The 26,323-nt window shown below is 33.6% G+C and overlaps 1 protein-coding gene across 6 annotated transcripts in view; it reads right to left on the bottom strand.

Moving 5' to 3' along the window:
* Positions 1-26,323, bottom strand: part of LOC150096464 (kazrin-like) — a 686,592-nt gene that overhangs the window by 515,291 nt on the left and 144,978 nt on the right. For all 6 annotated transcript variants that reach the window (XM_090408269.1, XM_090408271.1, XM_090408270.1 and 3 more), the window contains one exon: positions 16,639-16,785. In XM_090408269.1, the coding sequence (XP_090264395.1) occupies positions 16,639-16,785 (147 nt within the window). The remainder of the gene's footprint in view (positions 1-16,638; positions 16,786-26,323) is intronic.

The following is a 26,323-nucleotide window of genomic DNA, read 5'->3' as shown; positions in this document are numbered from 1 at the left end:
ATGTTGGTTCAAGTAATTATTTTATTCAACTACTATTGTTAGAATGTTGCAATTGGTCAGAGTTGCTGTTGTGTTTTGCTGTCAACTTTATGGTTGGATGGGTAGCAATATGTTACCTGACTAGAGAATATTTAAGGTACAAGGTGGTTTTACCGTTCTCTTCCTAATAATGAAATAATGAAAACAAATTTAAAATCTTTTAAGACTAAGTAGATTCTTTTTATCTTAAAAGAAACGTATTTAATTTTTATTATTTTATTATTTATTTTTTGTAATTTTTTATATTTTAATGGAAAAAAATCACACATTGGTGCGGGTTCACAAATTTTGCTTCCTGCGTATTTCGGCGTTTAATGAATATTAGTAAATGTATGCTTATTCATATAAGTTTCATTTGAAAGCAGAAATCTAAGAATTGCAGTTTCAAATATTTCACTTGATATCGGTGTAGCAGTATTGAAACACATCCAGTTATTAAACTGGATGTGTTTAAATTGTTATTAATAACAATTGAAATTTTAATAATTTTAAAAAGTTTTAATAACATTCCATTGTTATTACACTTCTTTTATGTTTTTAATTCTTTCTTTATTACTAATCGTTTTTTACGTTTCATGTGCTTGTACTGCAAATGTACAATAATAACATATTTATCTATATAAAAATATAAGATAATGTGCCATGTCAAATATGTATGCAAGATGCTAAAAATGTAATATTTGCATTTGATTTTTGCAATATTCTCTGTGTATGTTTTGTATTGAATATAAATATAATAAAATATGTCTATATTATGATTTTTTTTTCCGAGGGGAGCCGTGATATATTTTAATTTTTCCAAAGGGGGCCCTGACATCCAGAAGTATGGGAAGCACTGTTCTAGAGCATCACTTTCCAAACTGTGGGCCGCGGTCCCCTTGGAGGCCATGAAATAATGAAAACAAATTTAAAATGTTTTAAGAATAAGTACATTTTTTTAATCTTAAAAGAAACGTATTTAACTTTTATTATTTATTTTTTTTTTTGTTATTTTTTATATTTTAAAGGAAAAATTCACACATTGGTGTTGGTTCACAAACTTTGCTTCCTGCATATTTCGGCGCTTAATGAATATTATTAATATATGCTTATTCATATAAGTTTCATTTCAAAGCAGTGGTTCATTGTATTTACTTTGAATGCTCTCTGGGGAAGCTCCAAATCTTCCTGTCCCTTTCATTACACATTCGTAATCAAGCGACTGTTGACAATGACTTTATATACATATCAAAACTTATTTTTTATTATCGCTGTCAACCGAGCTAGTTTTCCGTTACCAATAAAAGTTTCATATATACTTCGCACATGAAAAAGAGCTTAAACAAATTCACGGGGCAATAGTAACTTGCTTGCAGCGGTAAACAACACACCCTCCTCCAACAGTCACTATACTACAGAGGCAAGAAAAACAAATACTTTTATTATGTCAGTGATTAAGGTATGAGCAGTCTGCTAATATATTTCTCAACAAATAGTGCAATTAGAGACAACTAAGATAAAAACGACACTAATTAATGAATCACATGTCCCCTCATACAGAAACTATGCAGTATATATAGACTCAAGCAAAACCATATGTTGCACCAACAAACACAGTATTTAACTAAAAACTATTGTTATTAATTAGATGTGTGAGAGTTCGATTTCGCAAGGCAGCAATATAATTCAACCGAACGTGTTAAAATTTGTAAACATGTTAAAACTAAGAAATATATATATATATAGTGAATGTTATGGAGGTTTCACATATGGAATTCGGTTGAAGAGAGTTAGCATTTCAACTCAATTGTCAGCTATGCTTTTATCTTTCAGTCGCGCGATCTTTAGTTAATACCACACGAATCATATGCACATTTTAATAAAACCATAAAGGGAGAAAAGTCACAAAAGAGAAAATGTTCCTAGTCTGGGGATTCCCTTATTCAGGTAATATTCACTAATTTCATGTTGTTAGTCTGTTGTTTGCCAGTATTGGTAAGTAGTGCTATTATTTGATCTATTCCACATTAAAAATTTAACCCTGAGATATATAAGTGACTGATAAAAAAAAAATCCAGCAAACAATCAGAAGAAGCAGAAACAGACTCAAAAAAAAAAAAAAAAGGACAGTATTTCATATTTTACCAGAACAGCCCGCGTCGTCTTCAGCACCAAACGGTAAGAGGCAAAATATGTTGCATGAAAAAATTCAAAAATACGATCCTTCTTATTTGAAATATGGGTTTGCACCTCATATAATAATCCAAACAAACCTATGTGTGTAATCTGCTGTAAACAGTTATCAAATGATTGCATGTAACCCAGAAAACTTTGTCGCCATTTAGATACTGTTCATGGGGAATATAAGAGTAAGACAATTGCATTTTTTCAAAGAAAGGCTGAAGAATTAAAACGACAAACTAAATGTTTTTCAAAGCATGCTAACTGAATGACAAATTAGTAAAAGTATCTTTCGAAATTGCCTTGTTAATTGCAAAAACAAAGAAACCTCATACAATTGGTGAAGACCTCGTTTTACCAGCAGCAATGAAAATCTGCGAAAATATCTATGGTTCCGAAATATCAGAACCTTTAAAAAAAATTCCTAAAGTTCCAAAAATTTAATTGTCTAATAACACAATTAAAAGAAGAATATATTGCATTGCCGATAATATCATGTCTACATTAATTTCACAAATCAAACAAAGTAATGCATTTGCCATTCAGCTTGAATCTACATTTAATATACAGGACGCTAATTTAATGATTTTTGTTAGACACCTCTATAATTTTCAAATTCATGAAGATCTACTGTTTTGCAGAAATCTTTCCGGTACAACCAAAGGAAAAGATATATTTGAAAAAGTGAATAATTTTTTTAAAGAATATGAACTTGATTGGTAAAAGTGCATTGGAATTTGCACTGATGGTGCTGCAGCCATGACGGAAAGAATTTCAGGTTTTGTAGCAAAGTACAAAAAGTTTATCCGAATGCAAGACAATTGCCTTATCCATAGAGGAAAACTTAGTATTTCGACAAATGGAAGAATCGCTGAATAAAGTGTTATCAGAAGTTTCTACGGTAGTTAATTATATAAAAAGTAATGCTACTAATACAAGACTGTTTAGTATTTTATGCCAAGAGATGGATTCCAATTACGACACTTTTATATCACACAGATGTCAGGTGGTTGTCCCGCGGAAAAGTTCTGAAACGCGTTTTAATATTGAAAGAAGAACTACGAATTTTTCTTCTTGATAAGAATCCCATGTTAACATCTCATTTTTGTGATCAAAATTGGCTGTGTTTCATTTCTTATCTGTCGGATTTTTTCGAAAAAGTTAATGAATTGAATCTTTCTCTGCAAGGTAAAAGCACTAATACATTAACACTAAGCATTAAATTGCAAGCATTTCAAAGTAAACTTTCTGTGTGGTTAAAATGTTTTAGGGATAATAAAACGGAAATGTTTACTTCTCTTCCTCGTTAAAGAAAATAATATTTTACTATCAACAGAAAATAAAAGGATAATAATTAACCACCTCACAAATTCTATGGTTTTTTTCGAAAAATATTTTCCTAATTTGAATGAAGATAAACAATATGATTGGATAAGAACACCATTTGTTCTTTCTCTACAATTTAGCAATCATCCATGGTCATTCCAAGAAGAACTGATTGATATGAGAGCAGATTCAACCCTCGAATCAGAATTTCTTAACAGTGATTTATCCGAATTTGGATTTGACAACAAAAGAATGTCCTTCATTAGCAAACGCACCCTTAAATATGTTAATTCCTTTCGCATCTACATACCTTTGTGAAATAGAATTTTCATCGTTATTGATAATTAAAAATAAACATAGGTCCTGCTCATCAATGGGAGAACTGAAGAAATCTAAGAATAGCCATTTCAAATATTTCAACTGATATTGACTTTTTGTGTAGCAGTATTGAAACACATCCATCACATTAAATAATTATTAAACTTCTTTTATGTTTTTAATTCTTTCTTTATTACTAATCGTCTTATGTTTCATGTGCTTCTGTACAATAAGCAAATGTACAATAACAATATATATATATCTATCTATATAAAAATCTGAGATAATGTGCCATGTCAAATGTCTATGTAAGACGCTAAAAATGTAATATTTGCATTAGATTTTTGCAATATTCGCTGCACATATGTTTTTGGATATAAATTAGCATTGAATATAAATACAATAAATATTATAATAATACATGTCTCAATTATGATTTTTTTTCGAGAGGGGCCGTGAAACATTTTAATTTTTATAAAAGGGTGCCATGACATCCACAGGTTTCAGAAGCACTGTTCAAGAGGACATGTATGATAAAAAAATATGCCTTTGGCTCTCTATTTCAATAATACATGATGGTTTATACATACTAGCAACTCTCAGATGTGAACTGTAGACTAAAATACGCAAAGCTTACTGAAGAAAAAATACGAGGGTTTGAGAACAGGAACCAAACCGTGGAGAATCAGTAGCAAGTCTTGAAGAAAACACTGATTTATTCAGCCAGAGAGGCATGTGGTGAGGTTGTCTTCAAGGATAGAAAAATCAGACCTCCATGGTGGACACAGGAAGTTAAAGAGGCAGTGAAGGAAAAGAAGAAAGCATATCAAAAGTTCCTGGCAAATAAGTCTGATTGTACTCATAGAAAAAGAATACAGAGACAAATAAGAAAGCTAAACACTGTATAAAAGTAGCTAAACAAAAGTCATGGGAGGACACTTTGGCAAGAACATGGAAAATAAATATCAAGAAGGTGACAAAATATTCTGGAGGTTGTTGAAGAAGCATAGAAATGGAGGAAAGAGTGCTGTAAAAGTAGTTAGAGATGATAAAGGTGACATGAAAACAGGAGAAAAAGATATCCTTGAAGTATGGAGTAACTACTTCGAAAATTTGCTAAATGAAACAAGCAGTGATGACAGCACAGTGGTAAAAAACACTGCCCAGGCATGCAGTCAGGAATACATATCCATACTTGAAGTAGAAAAAGAAATCAAAGGCTTGAAATGTGGAAAGGCAGCTGGAGTAGATGATATTCAACCAGAAATGCTGAAATATGGTGGTATAAAAGTCTTACAGTGGCTGCAATGCGTAGTTCCAAAGGCCTGGACAGAGGGGCCAATTCACGATGATTGGAGTAGAGCTCTCATATTACCCATATATAAAAAGGGAAATAAAACTGAATGTGAGAATTACAGAGGTATTTCCCTACTGAGTGTTCCTGGCAAGATTTATGCAAGTATACTTGAGAAACGGTTGAGAAGAATTGTGGAAGAAAAGCTTGGTGAAGAACAAGCTGGATTCAGGCCAAATAGAGGCTGTCAGGATCAGGTCTATACTTTATGACAAATAGTAGAGAAATCATGGGAATATAAGGGAATATAACAAAGATCTGTATTTAAGTTTTGTCGATCTGGAAAAGGCATGTGACAAGGTGCCAAGAGAGAAGCTATTCAATATTCTACAGTTATATTGTGTCAATGGGGCATTATATCAAGCAATACTTAGTCTTTATTTGAGTTGTAAGTCAGCAGTTAGAATTGAAGGAAGTACAGGGAGATGGTTCAATGTTAAATCTGGTCTCAGACAAGGATGTACATTATCCCCTCTGTTATTCATTATCTATATGGATCACATTATGAAGGAAAGTGGTATTAAAAATGATATCAGAATTGGAGATGTTAATGTCAGCTCTTTGTTTTATGTGGAGGATGTTATACTTCTAAATAAATCCTCTACAAGTTTGCAAGATTCTCTGACTAAATTGAATAACTGTTGTAATAGATATGGTATGAAGGTCATCATTAAAAAGACAAAGACAATGAAAATAGGTAGAATTCTGTTCACAACGCAGTTGACATTTTCAACTGCGTTGTGAACGGAAAACCTGTGGAACAAGTAAAACATTTCAGCTACTTAGGCACCATTTTTAGTGAAGATGGTAAATTAAATATGGAATTAGACAACAGAATCAACAAAGCTGGTATGGTAGGCAGTCAATTGAATAAATTCATATGGAATAAGAGAGAAATTAGTCGGAACACTAAATTAGCTGTATACAAGACAGTGTTCAAACCAGTTTTAACTTATGGATCTGAGAGCTGGGTCAAAAGTAATACACTTGACCAAAGACTAGAGGCCGCAGATATGAGAGTCCTGAGAAAGATTAGAGGCGTGAACAGATGGCATCAATATCAATATCATATAAAAAACGAGGATATTAAGAAAGAACTTGACACTGTCAGCATTCAGGAATGCGTTAGCAGAGCTTATCTCAGGTGGTATGGTCACTTAAGCAGAATGGGCAAGGAAAGATTAGCAAAACAAATGTTCTCTGCCAGGTTGGCAGGAAAACGACCCAGAGGAAGACCAAGATATAGGTGATTGATACAGTACAAAATGCCTTAGACGATAGAAATATAAGAGCTGATAATGTTGGAGTCTTGACAAGTAACAGACTGAATTGGAGGAAAATTGTAGATAGGAAGTTAGTAATGATGTAAATTTTTCATGTAGTACTATCATATCCTGTACACCCCTTGAGGGTACCTGTCAGGAATTTGATGATGATGGTTTATTTATTTGCAGTTACAATCTAGAAATTATTGAAACAAAGAAGTATAAAGAATAAAAATTTTTGTTACAAAATAATGCAAACATCGATAATGAAAGAAAATAAAACTAAACAAATGCATTTAACATTAATTAATCAGAATCTTCAATAGTTGGATTTACAGAACTGTCATAACAGTCATCGCAAACAATATTGCTATGCTGAAAGCATAATACTTTTTACATCATCATTAGTGTTCTGTCTCTTGACAGGTTCAATGGTATAACTCAGCAGATTCTCTTCTCCCAATTTCCTCTGTCTCTTGTTCCTCCTTCATTTCCTGATATCTTCTTGTTCCCATTATATCATCAAGCATCGTTAGTCGTCTTCTTCCTCTTGGTCGCTTTCCTTCAATTTTCCCTTCTATCATTCTTTTGAGTAGGCTGTCTCCTCTTAATACATGTCCTATCCAGTTATGCTTTCTTCTTCTTATGGTCTTTAGTAAATTCCTTTCTTCTTCAACCCTTTCTTGTAATACTTCATTGGTGATTTTTTCAGTCCACTTTATTTTCTCCATTCTTCTCCATAACCACATTTCAAATGCCTCCAACATTTTAGCTTCTTTCTTCCTAATTGTCCATGTTTCTGACCAATATAATTTGAAGTATGACCAACAAGGTCATACTCCAAATATAGCACTTAATAAGCCTTTTCTTTAGATTTTTATTCATTTTATTAATAAACAAATTTTTCTTGCTATAAAAGGCATATTTCCTTTGTTAATTCTTTCTTTTATTTCCATGTCACATTTTCCATTTTCTTGTATTATACTACCAAGGTATTTGTATTGTCTCACTTGCTCTACACTTTCTCCTTTCGTCATCATCTTGATACTTCCTGGAGCCTCTCATCACTTTTGTTTTCTTTGTGTTAATTTTCATACCATATGTACTTTTTACAATGCTTGCAAAAATATTTTGATAAGCGACTCGTTTTGGATGCATAGCACATAAGATATTTTTTCTTTTTCTGTTTGTCGAGGGAGCCGTATCTATCTCATCATTAGAATTTTCTTCAAACTGTGTCTGAAATTGATGAAGTTTCAGGTGTAAAGACCAATTCACACCTGTAGAGATTTCTGAATGCCTTTTTATTTGTTCTGACACTAACTGCATTACTAGATTTCTAATAAATATTATGCACCGTATTTTCACATTGTTGTTCAGCATATGAATAATCTGAGCATTTACATTTATGAGCTATACTGACATCGGAGCTCGCAGTATCTCTCAGATACAATTTACTGTCAAATATCACAAACCTTTACAAAAAACGTGTTCAACCAAACTGATAGCAAAAAAAAAAAAAAAAGTGCGGAATATCACTCGTAACATATGCACGCGCAGCTAGTCATGACAATAAAACATCTATGTCAATTAACAAGTATCTGTTAGATCTGCCGGGACCTCTGTAGGGTCAAATATCACAAATCTTTGCATAACATGATAAACCAAACTAACAGCAACAAAAGTGCGAAATAGCACTCCTAATATACTCACACGCAGATACTCATGACCTTCAACCTATACAATAATAGGTTAAAGAATATTCATGTTAACAATTAGCATCTTTCTGTCAGATCAGATGCAAGCACCCCAAGTGCTAAGATCTTATTTTATTCTGTTCCTAGTTCTAACAAGGTAGTTTAGCGTAAAGAAGTAAAAACTTGAACTTTGGTGAGTTTACTGTTTACAGGATGACATGCATTTCAGTTTGTTTATTCTTGTTCAAACTGGCATTTGCTCTAAACATATTTAAGAAAAGCTGCTGCAGTTATTAACTTTATTCTATACTCTGCTGTTATGGTGTACATACTCTATCGTATCACTAATCCAAAAGGTATCAACTGTAAGATTTTGTAATTAGACATAGGACAGTAAAGTGCAGTGCATCAGTAATAACAAGGACAAGAAATAAATTTGAATTTGAACTAAGATCTAAGGTAAGTTATTCATTCTTTTCTTGTACGTTTAACGTAATATATTCCTTATTTTTTAATTTTGTTAAATTGTCATGAAAAAATTAAATCTTCACGCGTTTAGATATGTCGCTAAAGAAATTAATATATATATATATTTTAATAATTCGACATTTTCTTTTAATATTAATTTTTATTTAGTAAATTCATACAAGGAATACTCATTGTAAAAATTGTTTTGTACTAAGTTTTTTTTTTTATTAATATTATAAAAAAATATACATAATTTCGAATTTTAACCCTTTCTGACCTGAATTTTTTTTCCAAGTGAAAAAATATTTTTCTTTCTATTTATTTTGTCTTTAGGTCTAAAAAAGCAACAGTATCAAGTATTTTTCTGAAAAATGCATTTCAGGATAGGAATTCTGAAATGATTCATTGCAAGTGAATCATTTCAGAATTGAAATCATTCCCAACGTAATATTGGGCTATGAAAGCTAAGAAAGTTAGTGATTCCAATTGGAATCACTAGGGCAGAAAGCATTTTAATAACAAAATGTATTAGAGTTGAGTATTTTTTTCTTTAATTAGATGTCCCAAAAGGAAAAGAAAACGAAACTTTCTGGGTATTAAAATTTAATAAATAAAAGAAAACGGAAAGAAGAAAGAGAGAGAAATGCTTCCAGAATTACTCGGTACTTCACTAAAAAATTAACGATGAATGACTCGGACCCAGTTCCTGGTTGCAGTAAGGATATTTTCGATGCACTCAGTCAGTTGGAAAAGAATTCCAGTGAAGATAGTGAACATGCTGAAGAAACTGTCGCTCATCTGGCGCCCAAAGACAATAGAGAAGAAACAATAAGTGAAGATACTGAAGACATTTTCAATCATTCGGAAAGTGAAGAATCTACTACAATAAGTGTGTTTAATTTTGATGATCACGAACTTTGACAAGAAACAAAATCTCATACAACAAGACAAGCCATTTTAGAAATGGGTCCTAAACAAATTAAAGATTTTAATTTTTCACGCGATTCTTAAGGACGAAACTTTTCACATGCATATTATAAAAAGCATTTAAAAAATGGCAAAGAATACAATAGAAATTGGTTAATTTATTCAGTTTCAAAAAAAACGCAGTTTATTGCTTTTGCTGCAAACTTTTCAAACTTTACAATTCCGAACATAATAATTTTATTCTGGGATTTAATGACAGGCAACATCTTGTAATGTACCTGAATCTTCATGAAAAAAATTTATATCATTTGAACAATTACAAAAAATGAACAGAATTGATTACATCCTTAAGAAATAAAACTTGTATTGATCATTTGCAACAAACAGTTTTAGATAATGAAAGTAAACGTTGGTATGAAGTTATAAAAATAATAATTTTTGTAGTACAGTTTTTGGGCAAACAAAATCTGGCTCTTCGTGGTAAAAGTAATAAATTTTACGATCGCAACAATGGCAATTTTGTAAAATGCATTGAGATGTTAGAAAAGTTTGATCCTTGTATATTGGAACACATGCGACGTGTAGCTAATGATCCTGACTTTAAAAATATGCCATCCTATTTAGGAGATAAAATTCAAAATGAAATACTCACTTCATTGGCATCAAATATTAAAAATAAAATTATTAACCTGTGTCAACAGAACAAATATTTTTCAATTATTGTAGATTGTACTCCAGACGTATCACATACTGAACAAATAAGTGTGATAATCAGATTCGTTCATTTCAATTCAGGATATAAGAGTGTTGAAATACATGAACACTTTTTAGCATTCTATTCAATTTTAGATACTACAGGAGCTGGATTGACAATATTTCTTACTGATTTACTGAAAAAATTAAATTTAGACATAAATAACTTAAGAGGTCAGGGCTATGATAATGGCTCTAATATGCACGGCACAAATATAGGTTTACAGAAAAGAATTTTAGATTTAAATCCCCGTGCATTTTATGTCCCATATTCAAATCATAGTCTAAACCTGATAGTTAATGACGCTGCGAATATCAATCATGAAACTATTGGTTTCTTTAATATAGTACAAGAGTTATATAAATTTTTTCCTCTTCTGTAACTCATGTTTACTAACTCATGTAACTGATTTAACCTTAAAGCCATTATCTGAAACACAGTGGTCGAGCAGAATTGATGCCATAAAACCTCTTTATAAATATTTACCTGAAGTGTATGATGCTTCATTTGAAATTTGCAATGACTCTTCAAAACTGGACGAACAATCCAAATATCAGGCAAAATGTCTAGGTGAAAAAATTGCTATATTTACATTTATTTGTTGTATTAGAGTTTGGTATGACATTTTAAATCAATTTTAACTTGCTTTAGATGCACTGAATGATCTAAATCAATTTTTAAATGATTATAGGTCTGATGAAACTTTTAAAGAAATTGTGGAAAGCTCAAAATTAATTGAAACAAAATTTGACGCAGAATCTGTATTTTGTAGTCATTGACCACTAAGGCGACTTAAAAAGATAACACAATTTGATTACAAACATGAAAGTGAAAATATAGTAGATCCATAAATTTCATTTAAAGTAAATTTTTTTCTCTGCATAACAGATCAAACATTAGAATCTTTGCAAGAAAGATTTACTTTATTAAAAGAACATATGAATTCATTTCAGTTTTTGTATTTGTTATGTACTTCACAAAATAAAGAATATTTATTATCTTGTTGTAAATAGTTACAACGAAAATTAACACATAAGAATCATTCAGATATTGATGCAGACGATTTATGCAAAGAAATTTTACACTGTCAGCCATTTATTTCTAATTTTAAAAACGATATATATCAGATAATTCAGTATATTTATTCAAACGACTTAATCATAGTTTATCCAAACTTTACAATTGCTCTTCGGATTCTTCTGTCATTACCGGTATCTGTAGCATCTGCCGAACGGTCCTTTTCTAAACTTAAAATTATTAAAAGCTACTTATGCTCCACAATGGTACAAGAGAGACTTTCAAATCTCGTCATTATATCAATAGAGTCAGATATTTTGGATCAACTTGATATACATGATATTATTCGAGAATTTTCATTAATGAAAACTAGAAAAGTTCAATTCACTAAGTGATTTTTCTTTCTGTTTAAATATTTATTTACCTAATAATGCTTAATATGTTCCTATTGATATACTTGTAAGTTTATCTGTTTCATATTTATATCTATACAAAGTACAAATGATAGTGATTCTTGCCAAATAAAATATAGTTAGTTTAATTCTGTAAAAAATATTTAATATTTTTGTTTTTATAAAACTGCAAGTTTATCTGTTAATTTATGTAAAACTATATAAGGTGCAATTCGCAAATGATTTCCTTGCCAAATAACATAAATTACTTTATTTTATTCCAAATTATTTTTGCTGTTTTTGTTTCTGTATTCTTGTATGTTTATTGTTTTTTATAGATTTTTTTTTTTTGTAATTTCTACTTTTGGTTCTATAAACTTATAATTAATATATTTCGTATTTCATTTTAACTCACTGATACGTTTTTATAAAGTGATTTTTTATTTGTGGGAGGGTATAGGGGTGCCAACTAAAGTTTTGCACACAGGCGCTAGACACTACTGGTGCGCCCCTGCTTGTTAACCACACTCTTCTTTAATTTCTAGGGATGACCTCTGGTTCTTCCATCACTATCACAGAGCTTAAACATTTCCCCAGCATCAATCCTATAAAAACCTTCCAGTAATTTAAATGTTTCTATCATATCCCCTTTTCTCTGCCTATCAACCAACCTCTGCAATCCACAAGCTCTCAATCTATCAGTGTAGGGAGCATTTTTTACAACACTCACCAACTTAGTCACTCTTCTCTGAACCCTCTCCACAGCCTCCTCATCTCCAAGGAATCCAGGTGACCAGACCTGAGCACAGTAATCCAAACGTGGAAGAATCAATGCTTTATAAAGGGGAATAATAACCTCTTTATCTCTGGATGTCAATGTGTTCTTCAACAACCAAGTAATCCTATGTGCAATCTTGGACACCTTAGCAATGTGTCCCCTGAACTTCATCTCCCTATCTACCAACACCCCTAAGTCCCGAGCCTCATCAATCTCTTGAAGTACTGTTCCATCAATGTAGTACACAGCTGGTAATCTTTTAATCCCAAAATGCATAACTTTACACTTTTCCACATTGAACTGACATCCATTACTTTTTGTCCCATTCTACCAGCTTATTTAAATCATCCTGCAAACTTTCAACATCAGCTTGATTTTTTCGCTACCCAACTTTGCATCATCAGCAAACAACTGTATATCTCCCTTTAAGCTATTTCCTATATCATTTATATACAAATTAAACAACAATGGTCCAAGCACAGAGCCCTGAGGCACACCACTGGTCACCTGCCTCATCCTGGACTCAGCTCCGTCATACACCACCTTCTGGTATCTCTCCCTGAGCCATTCTCCTATCCATATCACCAATTTAGTATCCATTCCCATCTGCTCCAATTTGCATAAGTGTTCCATGGGGTATCCTGTCAAAAGCCTAAGCAAAATCCAGAAGTACCACTGTGCAGCCAGTTCCTTTGTCCAACTCAGATGTCATTCTATTATGAAAAGTTAATAGATTGCTAAGATTGGCCTCTATTGAGAATCATATCCTGATCCACCCATTCTTGAATTTTGTCTTTAACTTTTCCAATACTTTTACCACTACTCCTGAGATGGTGATTGGTCTGTAATTAACTACGACAGTTTTAGAGCCACCCTTATGCATAGGAACCACTTTGCCTAACTTCCACTCCCTAGGGACCATAATAGAGTTCAAACTTAAGTTAAATATCCAAGTAAGAGGGGTTGACAATTCCTTTGCATATTCGCACAACACCTGAACTGATATTCCATCTAAACCTACAGCAGTATTTGCATTTAAATTTTGCAATATATTAAATACCTCTGATTTCTTAGCTTCAATTCTCACATTAGTTATTGCTACAGGTACAGAGATATCCTCACTTGGGTGATAGACTTTTGAAAAGTGATCACTCAAGTAACTCAACTATTACATCTGACTTTGTCACCTCAATACCATCAGCACCCACTAAAGTTATCCTTCCAAAGTCATTCTTCCTTTTACTTGCCACATAGCGGAAGAACTCTTTGGGATATAAACTTTTGATCCAGAAACATCTCAAAAGGAATGCAAACTAACAGAATTAATAAAAAAAAAAGCAATTTCTTTATTTAATTTATTTATTTTTATTTCAGTCTCCATATAGTTAATGTCAGTGTCATGAATTCAAACCATAGAAGACTAAGGAATATAATACTGTAATTACTAAAATTCTTCAACCTCCACTTCTTTTCCAAATCTTAAATTCTTATCAAGGTTGAATTTGTTCTATTAGCCGATTCATCATCTGCCTTAGTTCCTTGAAAAAAATAATAACAACCTTATGCATCTGTTAATTCCCCAACTAGCACATCATTTGATCACAATCATTTTGTTTGTACTTCAAGCCAATATAGAATTTTGTTGACCATCCCTAATTGTTTGGTATCCAGGTAGATATTTAACAGAATCCCCTACAAGAAGGTGAGGATTGTACTCTGTTTCAGAAGCTCTGGTCAGTTCCCAACATTCCTTCAAGGCTAGGTGAGATCTCCTACTAGTCATTTAGCTGTATACCTTAAACAACCACACAAATGTCTCACTGTCCAATTTTGTACTATGAAAATTGTCCCCATTATCCTTGAGATGGCATTCACCAAGGTCATCTTTGTGTTTAGTGCTGCTTACTGTAATTATTTATTCCTTTCCTTGATAAATGTTACATGACTATCTCACCTATTTTAGTCATCTTTGTTTTGGTAATGCCAATCATGGCATTTTTGCAATTCTTCTGCTAGTTCCACCTCTTTTTCATTGATACTTCTTACACTGATGGTGCATTGTATCTATTCTTAATTTCATTGAGTCTGAGTTTCATTTTTTTGTATCAGCTTTCCCTGAAAAAATTTAGTGGCATAGAATGGAGGACTATGGGGAAAGCATTCTTCTAGCATTGGAGACAAAAAATAGATGATAATGATGACAAGACAGGGAAACTTGTTCAAATGGGTTAATTTGTTATACTATAAATTAAAGATGCGAAGAAATTATATTCTTGGTTTAATCCTTTATCCAAGTGTAAGTAAACAAAGTTTGCATGTGAAGTCAGTTCATGTGAAGTGAGTTGCCCAATCAGAAATAACTCCATGACTGGGCAACTCATATATAGAGGCTAATGACTTCACATCCCATAATGCAAAGCACATATCCTTATGGACATGTATAATGCTATGCATTATGGGAAGGGTCACTACCAAGACCGGTTTTGACCTTGATTGTGGTCTCATCAGTGAGAGTCAGACCCAGAAATTATACCAAGATTGAAATAATGAAGAAGTTTTATTTCCATATATAAGTAGCCAAAAGGTGTCACACCTTATTATTAAAATACTCTGGATTAGAGATAAACGTTGAAAGTTTTTCCACATCACTTGCCTTATTATCGCATAATGCAAAGCATATATCTTTATACATTATAGACATGTATAATGCTATGCATTATGGGTAAGCGATGTGAGGTCATTAGCCTCTATATACGAGTTGCCCAGTCATGAAATTACTTCACACGCACACTTTCTTTGCTTTTGCTTACGCTCGGATAAAGAATTAAATCAAGAATATAATTTCTTGGCATCTTTAATTTATAGTAAAATCAAGTGGAAAAACTTCCAACATCTATCTCAATCCAGGATATTTTAGTAATAAGGTGCAACATCTTTTGGCTACTTGTATATGGAAATATGACTTCTGCATTACTTCCTTGGTAACCTTGGTATCACTTCTGGGTCTGTCTCCCACCGATGAGACCTAAATAAAGGTCGAACCCGGTCTGGTTAGTGACCCTTCACATAATGCACAACATTATACATGTCGGTAAGGATGTGCTTTGCATTATGGGATACTAAGGCAAGTAATGTGAAGTCATTAGCCTCTATATATGAGTTGCCCAGTCCAAATTATTTCAGGAGCAAACTTTGTTTGCTTACACTTGGATAAAGAATTAAACTAAGAATATAGTTTCTTGACATCTTTAATTAGTAAGGTTAATTTGATGATACAGCATGATGAAATTTCATCATGCTCTTCTATATTTATCTGATGTTAACCCAATAAAGAATGCAATTTAGTCAGCTAAGTCAATATACAAATGGAATCGCAATAATAAGGAACACCAAAGGAAGGTAAAGATTTGATTAGACCAGAATTACTCGTAACTTCTCTACATTGCTTACAAACTATGGAGATCTCTCCTGACTCCCCTTTGGTTATCTGCCTTTTATCCTTAAGTGATGAATGAAAATTGTTTAGCTAAAGATATTTGCATATATCCATCCATGCTACACAGAAAAGAAATTCACAAGTCTGTTGGATTCAAAGTAAAGATATTTTTATACTATGCCACTTGAACCAATTATTGCTTACTGATAACTGCAATCATTTTTAATTTCATTGAACTACCAATTATCATAATGCCATTATTCTGGGAATAATCCAATGGTGTTTTAAATGAGGTATGGGTAAGAGAATAAATGCAAAAGGCTGTTGTATATTTATAAAATGAGCATATAATAAAAGAAGAAAAAAAAAAATTAAATATACACATAATAGCTGAATTCAAGAAAATGGTTCAAGAATACTAATATAAAGTGTATAAGAAAGCAGATTTGAATAGTCATCTCCAAAGAACTGAATTTTTGTTATTCATCTATACTTTTCCAGTTTATTTTTATTTTTTTAACTAGTCTTTAAAATTCTTATAAAAACACTATGATTCAGATACTGCTCTAAAGCAGTACATATTATTAATTATTGCTCATAAAAGAGAAAAATTACTAAGGGCATTTCATAGGCATATTTCAAATAAAAAGCATTAATCCAAAAAACTAAACAAAATATTCATTTGTGATTCAATGTTTCAAACTTACTGCCCCCAACTCCTCCTGAAGATGTGAGATCTGAGCTTCCTTCAACCCAAGTTGTGCACTCAGTGCAACAGAACGCTCTGCTTCATCTCTTGCATGTTTTAAGATGTTCCACTTCTCGTGTTCAGATTCTTCTCTTTCTCGAACAAGCTAAAATAAACCAAATATTTCCAGTGCATAAACAACTTGATAGCTGGAAATGGCACCTCACAATTAAAAAAAACGTTGCTAAACAAAGAGATTTTGTCAGTCATATCTCTAGTCATATTTTGTCAGCCTTCATATCTCCAGACCTGATCCATATGGATCAGGTCTGGTGATATGACTCACTAAACCTGTGAACCAAAGATTTTGTGGTTCACAGGTTATTTTCCATAGTGATCTGATGATTTGTCCTAAACATACATGTGAATTGCAAGCATTGTTACCTTCAACAAGATGTACTGATACCAAATAGAACTGACACCTTTAAAAAAGTACAGAACTGGAGTTGATCCCAAACTCTTGAAGTAACCTATGCTGTAAGTGATAGAAGCCTTCTTTATACACATACTGGCCACCGAATTAGAAACTTTGCAGAAATCAGTGTTTCCATATAGGCATGCAACTGTCAATACCAATCCTCTTAAATTCCCTACACATTTGGTGAGATATGGGTCAGGAACAGCCTTCATTAAATGCTTTGGTCAATTGCTGCACATAGGGTTCTGTTTGTCTGTACAAGCCTTCTGAGACAACAGTAATCTCATCCCTGTTTCAGGCCAACAGTTACACCTCCTAGACAAACAAAGAATTTTTCCACTGATTAAACACCCAATATATCTCTACTTTTGAGAAATGTCAGCTCTGCTGTTTTTAAAAAGTGTAGCTCCAACCAGACAGATATCCATGATAAGCCCTCTATTGAACTCCTTTGTTTTTCCCCTTGTGATCAACACTACTGACGATTACTAACCACCAGCATTCTTAAATATAACACTCATGTTATATTTAAGAATCCCACAAATAACATGTATTGTTATTTGTGGAATACCAAAATACATGGAAATTCTTAATGCATTTATATGAGAACTTCACTGTATTGCCACAGTTATATTTCCTTCTTCACCCATCTTGTTTAAATGTATGCACAGATGAAATGCAAACATCTTAAAATATTTTACTCAACCACAAATTTTTTGAAAAAGTCTGCTAAACATGTTTCTAATAATAATCCTTCAATTTGGAAAATTGGCATTAACTACAATAAAACACAATACCATTTCCAATGCAAAATCTATAAAAACAAACCACATGTGGCATTAGAAAATGGACAGGACATGCTGTCCTGTCCATTTTCAACAAAAGATCAACATTTGAGTAATGGATTTGAATCAGAACTATTTCTACTCAAAAAGATCTCAGCTATGAGTTCCTGAAGACAGATGCAGATTCCTTCTATACACCATAGAAGGACCAAGCATAGAAGAACCAACAACAAGATGCAATGAATATACTTTTAACACATAAACATAGTAAATGTTAGAAATTTATTTAGAAATATTTCATCTTGAAACTAGCAAGCCATTGCTAGTTGAAGTGGGTTGTTACAATAAATAATGTTTATAGAAGGTTTCAAGGTTGTGAGTTATTATTATTATTATCTGAGACCTCTAGTGTCGAGGAGTCGTTGAGGAAGGCCACAGAAAACTAACACGTACTGTCGTACTATCTTTTAAATTCATTCACACTAGATGCATTCACCAGACAAACTGGTGTACTTCCTCATAGCTCTGTGAGAAAAAAAAAAATCTCTAAACTCACTCGGTAACACACAAACTTAACTTCCACAGATATCCCTTGTCCTCTTCCCATCTTCCATATAATGAAAACATTTATAAGTCAATAACCTGAAATAATGTTAGTTCTGCCTGTCCAGAGGTGTTACATAGCATCCCTACCACTGGACTTACCCAGCGATGGGCTAGTAACCTGCCTTGGGGAAATTCAATATACTTTCAAGTCTCATCCAAAGAAAACCTGGATGGATTATCAGGGAGACCAAAAGAAGATAAGGTAAACGAAATTGGAAAAAGGAACACATAATGAAGATTGCAACATAGAACATGAGAAGCATCTCACACAAAGAAGAGGAACTTGATAAACAATTAAACCAAGCTAATATAAAGATTATTATTATTATTTCGGGCGACTCCAGGAGTCCTTAGACTCATCGAGGGAAGCCCTAAACATCATGTCCACACAACTATGCGATTACATTCTCACAGTATCTATCATACCTTGTCTTGAACTCATTCACCGTCATAGCACCCACAACAGACTCTGGCAGCTTATTCCACTCATTTAACACTCTAAAAGTAAAGAACCCAGCTCTAACACCCCTGCTAACCACACTCTTGCCCAGCTTCCATAGGTGTCCCCTAGTTCTCCCACCATCAGTCCTGATCTCAAAAATATCCTCTGAATCCTATAGAATCCCTTTAGCAATTTGAATGTCTCAATCATATCTCCCCTCCTCCGCCTATCAACTAGTTTCTGCAACCCACAAATCTTCAACCTATTCTCATATGGTTCATTCCATAGACCTGTTATCATCTTAGTCACTCGCCTCTGGATCCTTTCCACCTCCTCCCCATCAAGAAGGAACCGAGGTGACCAAATCTGGGCACAGTAGTCGAGATGAGGTCTTATCAAGGCTCGGTACAGAGGTACAATAACTTGCTTGTCTCTGCTCGTCAAGGTATTTTTCAATAACCAAGTGAGTTGATGAGCTGATTTAGCTACTTTTGCAATGTGCCCCCTAAACTTCATCTCCCAATCCACCAACACTCCCAAGTCCCTGGCCTCATCAATCTCTTGGAGTACAGTTCCACCAATGTGGTATACTGCTGCTAATCTTTTCACCCCAAAATGCATAACCTTACATTTTGTCACATTAAATTGACATCCATTCTCCTTAGCCCAGAACTCCAATCTATCTAAGTCATCTTGCAAGACTTTGACATCTTCTGCATTCACTATTGCCCTACCCAACTTTGCATCATCAGCGAACAAATGAATTGTTCCAGTTAGACCCTTCCCAATATCGTTAATGAACAAATTAAACAGCAGTGGTCCAAGAGCAGAACCCTGTGGCACATCACTAGTCACAGGCCGTCTTTTGGACTCTACTCCTGAATAAACTACTCTTCGATATCTCTCCATCAACCAACCACCTATCCATCTCACCAATCCTATATGTTGTAGTTTACGGATTAGTATTCCATGTGGTATCCTGTCAAACGCCTTTGCCAGGTCCAGCAGTATCACTGTAAACCCATTTCCCTTATCCAGTTCAGCCATCACCTTGTTATAAAACTTTAGCAGGTTACTGAAGCATGATCTACCCTTCACAAAGCCATGCTGTCCCCTGTACAGTATCTCGTTTTCATCAATCCATTCCTGTATTTTTCCCCTGACTACTTTCTCTCTGACCTTGACAACAACTCCTGATATGCTGATCGGTTGGTAATTTGCAACCGTAGTCTTGGATCCTCCTTTATGCAGTGAAACTATTTTCCCCTCTTTCCACACCTTCGGGACTAAACCAGTGATAATTCTTTAGCCGCTTCACGCAAGACCCGTGCCGGCATACCATCCAATCCCACAGATGTGTTCACATTAAGGTTCTGTAATAGACTAGTCACCTCCACTTCATTCATCACTATTCCCGTATAAACTAATGGTTCCTTCATTTTTTCAATGTCACCACCTGGATGATATGCTTTTGCAAAGTGCGTGCTCAGTAACTCCACTATATCGACTGATTCAGTGACCTCCTTACCATCATCATTCCTTAAAATCATTTTGCCGTGTACAGTTTTTTTCTTGCTTGCAGCATATTGAAAGAACTGTTTGGGATTCTCTTTTGCTTGCAAAGCTAGTTTCCTTTCATAATCCGCATTTGCTTTTTTTACCACACTCGTTACCTTTCTGGCCTGCACTTTATACCGTTCGTGTGCCTGCAGGTCACCCCTTTCTTTAAATTTCCTCCACAGTTGTTTCTTTTTTTGCAGCTCAAGCTTAATGGTGTTATTCATCCAATTAACCCCTACTTGTTTTACTATTCGGACCCTAGGTATAAAATCAGCCATTACCCCCTGTAAATGCTCCTTGACCACTTCCCATGCTCTATCGACGTCCAGCCCTTGCAGTTGTACATGCCATGGCACTAATCCAAGCAATCTCCTAAGCTTGTCATACTTGCCAGCACAGTAATTCCACATATACCCTGTCGTAATCGAAAATTCCACACATTTAGCAACTTCCCAGGTCAAGACCTTATGATCAATCTCACCAATAGGTGGCAACATGGTCATATTCATTACAGTCAAATTCTCAGATGCTATTACCAGGTCAAGCACTCTCACACCCCTAGTATTTTCAATTACATGCTGTCTCAGATAGTTATCCCATAATAATTGAATAAAATCCTTTTCCTTCCTCACATGTGTCCTCTCCTCCTTCCAATCAATGTTACCATAGTTGAAATCCCCCATAATAATTACCCTCCTTCTACTCATTTCATCAATTTCCCTATGCATACTATCTCCAACATCTATTCCATCACCTGGTCTATAGCAGCACCCAACTGTATATTTTATTCTGCCAGTCTCAATCTCACACCAAATAGCCTCAAATGAGCTCCTTTCACTATCCTGCGATACAACTTCAATTCTCCTTTCAAGAAGGAAGAATTTTTGGCCTTGATTGGCTCTTCCTGGCCACAGTTCATCAGCTATCATCAATAATACCCCTCCCCCATTTTATTCTCTCTGTCCCTCCTAAACACACTATAACCTACACATTCTATCCCACTAACTATATCTTCTTCCATCAGCCATGTTTCACTAATGCCAATAACCTGTGGCCAGGAAGAGCCAATCATGGTCAAAAATTCTTCCTTCTTGTTCCTAATACTCCTGGCATTAGTATACATGAAATGCAGTGATCCCTTAGTCCCATCCCTATATTGATGCGTTATTCTAAATGACCCATTCCCATTTTTTGTCCTTAGTGCTGGCTCGGGTACATTATATACATTCTTACACTCATCTGTCTCACTGATGTCTGCATATCCATTTCCCCCCCCCCCCTCCTTGGTAGTTCTAGTTTCCCTGGTTTTGCACATCCATTTTCACTTCATTCAGCAACACTCTTTCCAGTCTCCGCACACCAAGTCCATTCAAATGCAGGCCATCCATCTTGTATAAGTCCTTTCGCCCTTCAAACTCATTCCACACGTCCACGAATTCCACATCACACCGTCTGCATAACCTACGCATAATGACATTTGCGATTATGGCCTTCCTCCTAAACTCCTCTCTGTCATACCACGGCAACAGACTCACCATTTTAACTCTGTCACTCTTTTCTTTCGCTACCTTTAACAATACTTTCAAGTCATCTCTCATAAAAAATTTATCACCTTTCAATTCATTCGTACCCGCCACAATTATTAATTCTTTCACCCTCTGTTTTTGCACTCTAATAATCTCACTTACATCCTTAAATTTCGCACCCGGTAAGTACGATTTAGTTACACTGCCATCTATCACCCCTCTTAATAATGAGTCACCATACAACACTCTTTCCTTCATTTCAGAAACTCGCTCACTCTTACGCGGGTTATTTACATTAGCCTAATCACTCTGGAAAGAGTTTTGCGGGTGCTCTGATTGCCGCTGCGCATTTTGTATCACTGCGCGCAACCTAGCGATCTCACTTCCTACAAATAATTCCTCATTATTTTTATCATTTAAACCATTTTCTCTCTCAGTATGGTTGCTTTCACTCTTTCTTAGACCACCGCTCTCATTGCCATCTTGTACATCGCAATTCTCTATCAAGCCACTATTTTCACTCACATTCTGGCAATTCTGGCTTTCTTCAACCATAACTATCTCACTACCTGACACATACTTCAACTCCTCACTTTGCTTACACTTTCTGCACATTCTCCCACCACTATCACTTTCAATCCAAATTCCAGCCACATTCGGGAATGCATATATCCCACACACATCACATTGGACAAACTCTCCCACATTATAGTTTTTGAACAATGGCGTCGTATTTTTGGACGCCATTATCTTACGTCGCATTGCCGCCATATTCAAATCTATGAAACGTAACGTTATATACTAAATTAAATAACGTAATTCACACCAAAATCCCACAGACACAACAAGCTACCAAAATTAGGCAATATTACGTTATGATTTTAACCTATAATCTAATTTTTACTCAAAATTGTACTTAGCTTTCGGGAGCTCTCTGAAAACACAACCATCCGTCTGGCCCTCTCAAGATATTACAGTAACAGAAACAAAGAAAAAAACAAAAAAGGTACAAAAGAAAGAAACTATATACAAATCTACAGTGGGGTAAAAAAAGAAGAAAGAGCAAAAGCAGGTATAATGATTATGGTACATAAATCTCTAAAGAACAATATTGTATATTGTAACTATTTGAACGAAAGACTAATAGAAATTAGACTCAAGACATTAGAGGCCACATAACAATAATTGGTGCATATGCACCAGAAGAGGGAAAAGAAGAAGATAGTAATATATTTAATAAATAATTACAGAATGCCATATATAAAACAAACAAAACTGACTATTTACTACTAGCAGATTTAAATGCTAGAATCAAAATCAAAAAATACAAAACAAACATGGGTAAATTTGGCGAAGATACATGTAATCAAGATTTGTCATTTTGTCATTTATAATAATATGAAAATAATGAATTCGGTGTTTAAACACAATGAAATATATAAAATATAACTGACTACATTATCACAAATTTTAAATTAGTGGAATTAATTTTAGACATAAGAGCATATTCAGGCTTTGAATTAAACTCTGATCATTATATGTTATCAGCAAAAATTCAATTTAAACTGAAGTGGCTAAAAATACATAAAATTGAAAATTTTTATCAACTGAGTTACCAAATTTCTTCAATACAGGATCCCCATGTTAGATAACAATATCAAAAATGCACAAACTTAAAAATATAAACTACACATGAATCAAGTGACATAGAAGAGGAATAGGAAAATGTGAAATAAATTCTCATAAAAGCAGCAACAGGAGAGCTTAGGAATAAAGCACAAATGGATTAGAAAAAGAGGACTATAAGGCTAGAACAAAGAAATAGAAAATATAATAAAAACCAAAAAGTTACCAAAACAATAGAAGCAGAAATAGAGTATAAAAGAAACAGTGCAAGTGCAAAATGAGAAATAAGAAAAAATCACAGATAGGGATGGAACACTTTTGTAACAGAACTAGAAAAGGATATATTTAAGCCACAAGCCAAACCTATAAAGTAATAAAATACATGAATAAAGAAATAAAAGAAAAGATAAAAATACAAACGATAGGTTTAGAAAAATAGGTGATCTATTTTCAAAATCTGTGGACAGACGAGAAAAACAAAATAAAATTTTACAAAACAAAGAATGACCTAACGGAAAATATCACACTGTTAGAACTGAAAAATACAATAAAGAAGATGAAAAATAGGAAAACACCAGGAGAAGACAATATAAATATAGAACTATACAAAAATGCAGGTGAAAAATTTAATGAAAGACTTCTGAAATTTTTTAATATGGTCTGAATGTCTGGAAAAACTCCTATCTCTTGGAAAAAAGCAATGGTTATCCCAATATATAAAAACGGAAATAAAGATTATTGCAATAACTATAGGGGGATTAGTCTGCTAAATACAGGATATAAAATATATGCAGGTATCCAGCAAAGGTCGGTCAATTGGTAGAGCTTCTGCTATTAATGGCTTGAGCAAGTTTGAGCGTGGTTAGTAGTTGGACGGGATCAATCGTTCGATGTTGTTGGCACACTCTCTCTCTCTCTCTCTCTCAATGAGTCTTTGGACTCCCTGGAGGTGTCACAATAATAATAATAATAATAATATTAAAAGAGAAGCTAAACAGTATTGTAGAAGACTAGAAGAACAAAATGGCTTCCAAAAAGGTCGATCCTGCATAGATCCAATTTTTAATCTAAAATGATTAATAGAAAAGAGAAGAGAATTTCAAAAAGAAACACGTGGCTTTTATTGATTATGAAAAAGCCTTGGGCAAAATTAGTAGACAAACATTGTTTAAAATATTAACCAATTTAAATATATCAAACCAACTTTTATACAGGAAATAAAATAGCAGTTAAATTAGAACATGTTAGAATGAAAAGATATATCAAGAGGAGTACGACAAGGATGTACCCTCTCACCTCTGCTTTTCAATATATATAAATAAAATTATAACAATCTGGAACAGTATAACCCATTTGGTATACAAATAACCCCACAAATGACACAGGATATAAAATAAGACAAATACACTACTATTTGCAGATGATCAAATAGTATTAGCTACATCAGAAGATTATTTACAAAGATCATTAAATGATATCTCAAAATATATGACAATATCTAAAGATAATCAATAATGGCATTCAAAGGAGAAAACCCAATAAGAAGTAAAACAGTGATAGATAATAAAATATTAGAACAAGTAAATACTTTCAACTACTTGGAAATGTGATTTATCATACGAAGAAGAAAAAGACAGACACTAAAATATCAAACTTTGTCAAAGAAAATGGCATAATAAATAATATATTTAAACCATTCCTAGTACAAAAACACAATAAAATAAGACCATATAATGTCCAAAACCAACTTGACTATACAGAAATGAAACATGGGCCATAAAAGATGAAAAGTGAATTCAAACAGCAAAAATGAAATTTCTCAGAAAAACAGCTGGATATACCAAGTGGGACCATTAAACAAATGAAGAAATTTTACAATCCCTGAATATAAAACCAATTAATTACTACATAAGACAGTGTAAACAAAAATGGATAGAACATTTAAATCGAATGGACAACAGCAGAGACTACTGAAAATATATAGATATAAAATAAGTGGGAAAAAGAAGAATCAGTAAAAAAGAGATGGCATGAGCCCAGAACAGGCCACCTGGCCTAAAATCCATATTACGAAGAAGATAATCTATAACACCTTTTCAGAAGTTTATATAACTATCACATTACCTCTCTTTCTCTTGTTTAATAGAGACTTGAATCTACTCATAATCCGTCTTCACAACCTACACTCCATAATACCAATACTTTTTATTGTACCTTTTCCACAGGATATTTTTATCCCCTCAGAACCCACGAGACCAAACCAGCATGGAGTAGTGCAGGTGAGGTCATATCAAGGCCTTGTAAAGAGACAAAATGACTTCTTTATCCTTAAGTATCAATCCTTTCTTTTAGGCTTACACGGTGATCCGAATGCATTTTTGAAAATTATGGAGACAACTACCGTGTTTGAATAAAACTTTAGTTTAATATAACTAAAATCTATATTCGACGTTTCGACCTTTATGTCAAGGTCATCTTCTGGAGCGTACAAATATACACAGGAAACAAGTTATACTACAATCAAACTGGTTCGCTAAAGACACTGACCAAACGCTACCACAATTGTTGGCCTGACCTCTGGTGAAAAAAATAAATAAATAAATAAATAAATAAAAATAAATAAAAAATAAAAAAAAATTAAAAAATTTTACATCAACGCTAGAGTCCTATTATTAGTGTTG

This window comes from Typopeltis vanoorti, chromosome 18 (genome assembly GCF_054136105.1).
Source record: "Typopeltis vanoorti isolate ZY-2024b chromosome 18, IOZ_Tvanoo_1.0, whole genome shotgun sequence".
Classification (NCBI taxonomy): Eukaryota; Metazoa; Arthropoda; class Arachnida; order Uropygi; family Thelyphonidae; genus Typopeltis; species Typopeltis vanoorti.
The sequence above is the reverse complement of the archived record's forward strand: the minus strand, read 5'-3'. Positions and strand labels throughout refer to the sequence as shown.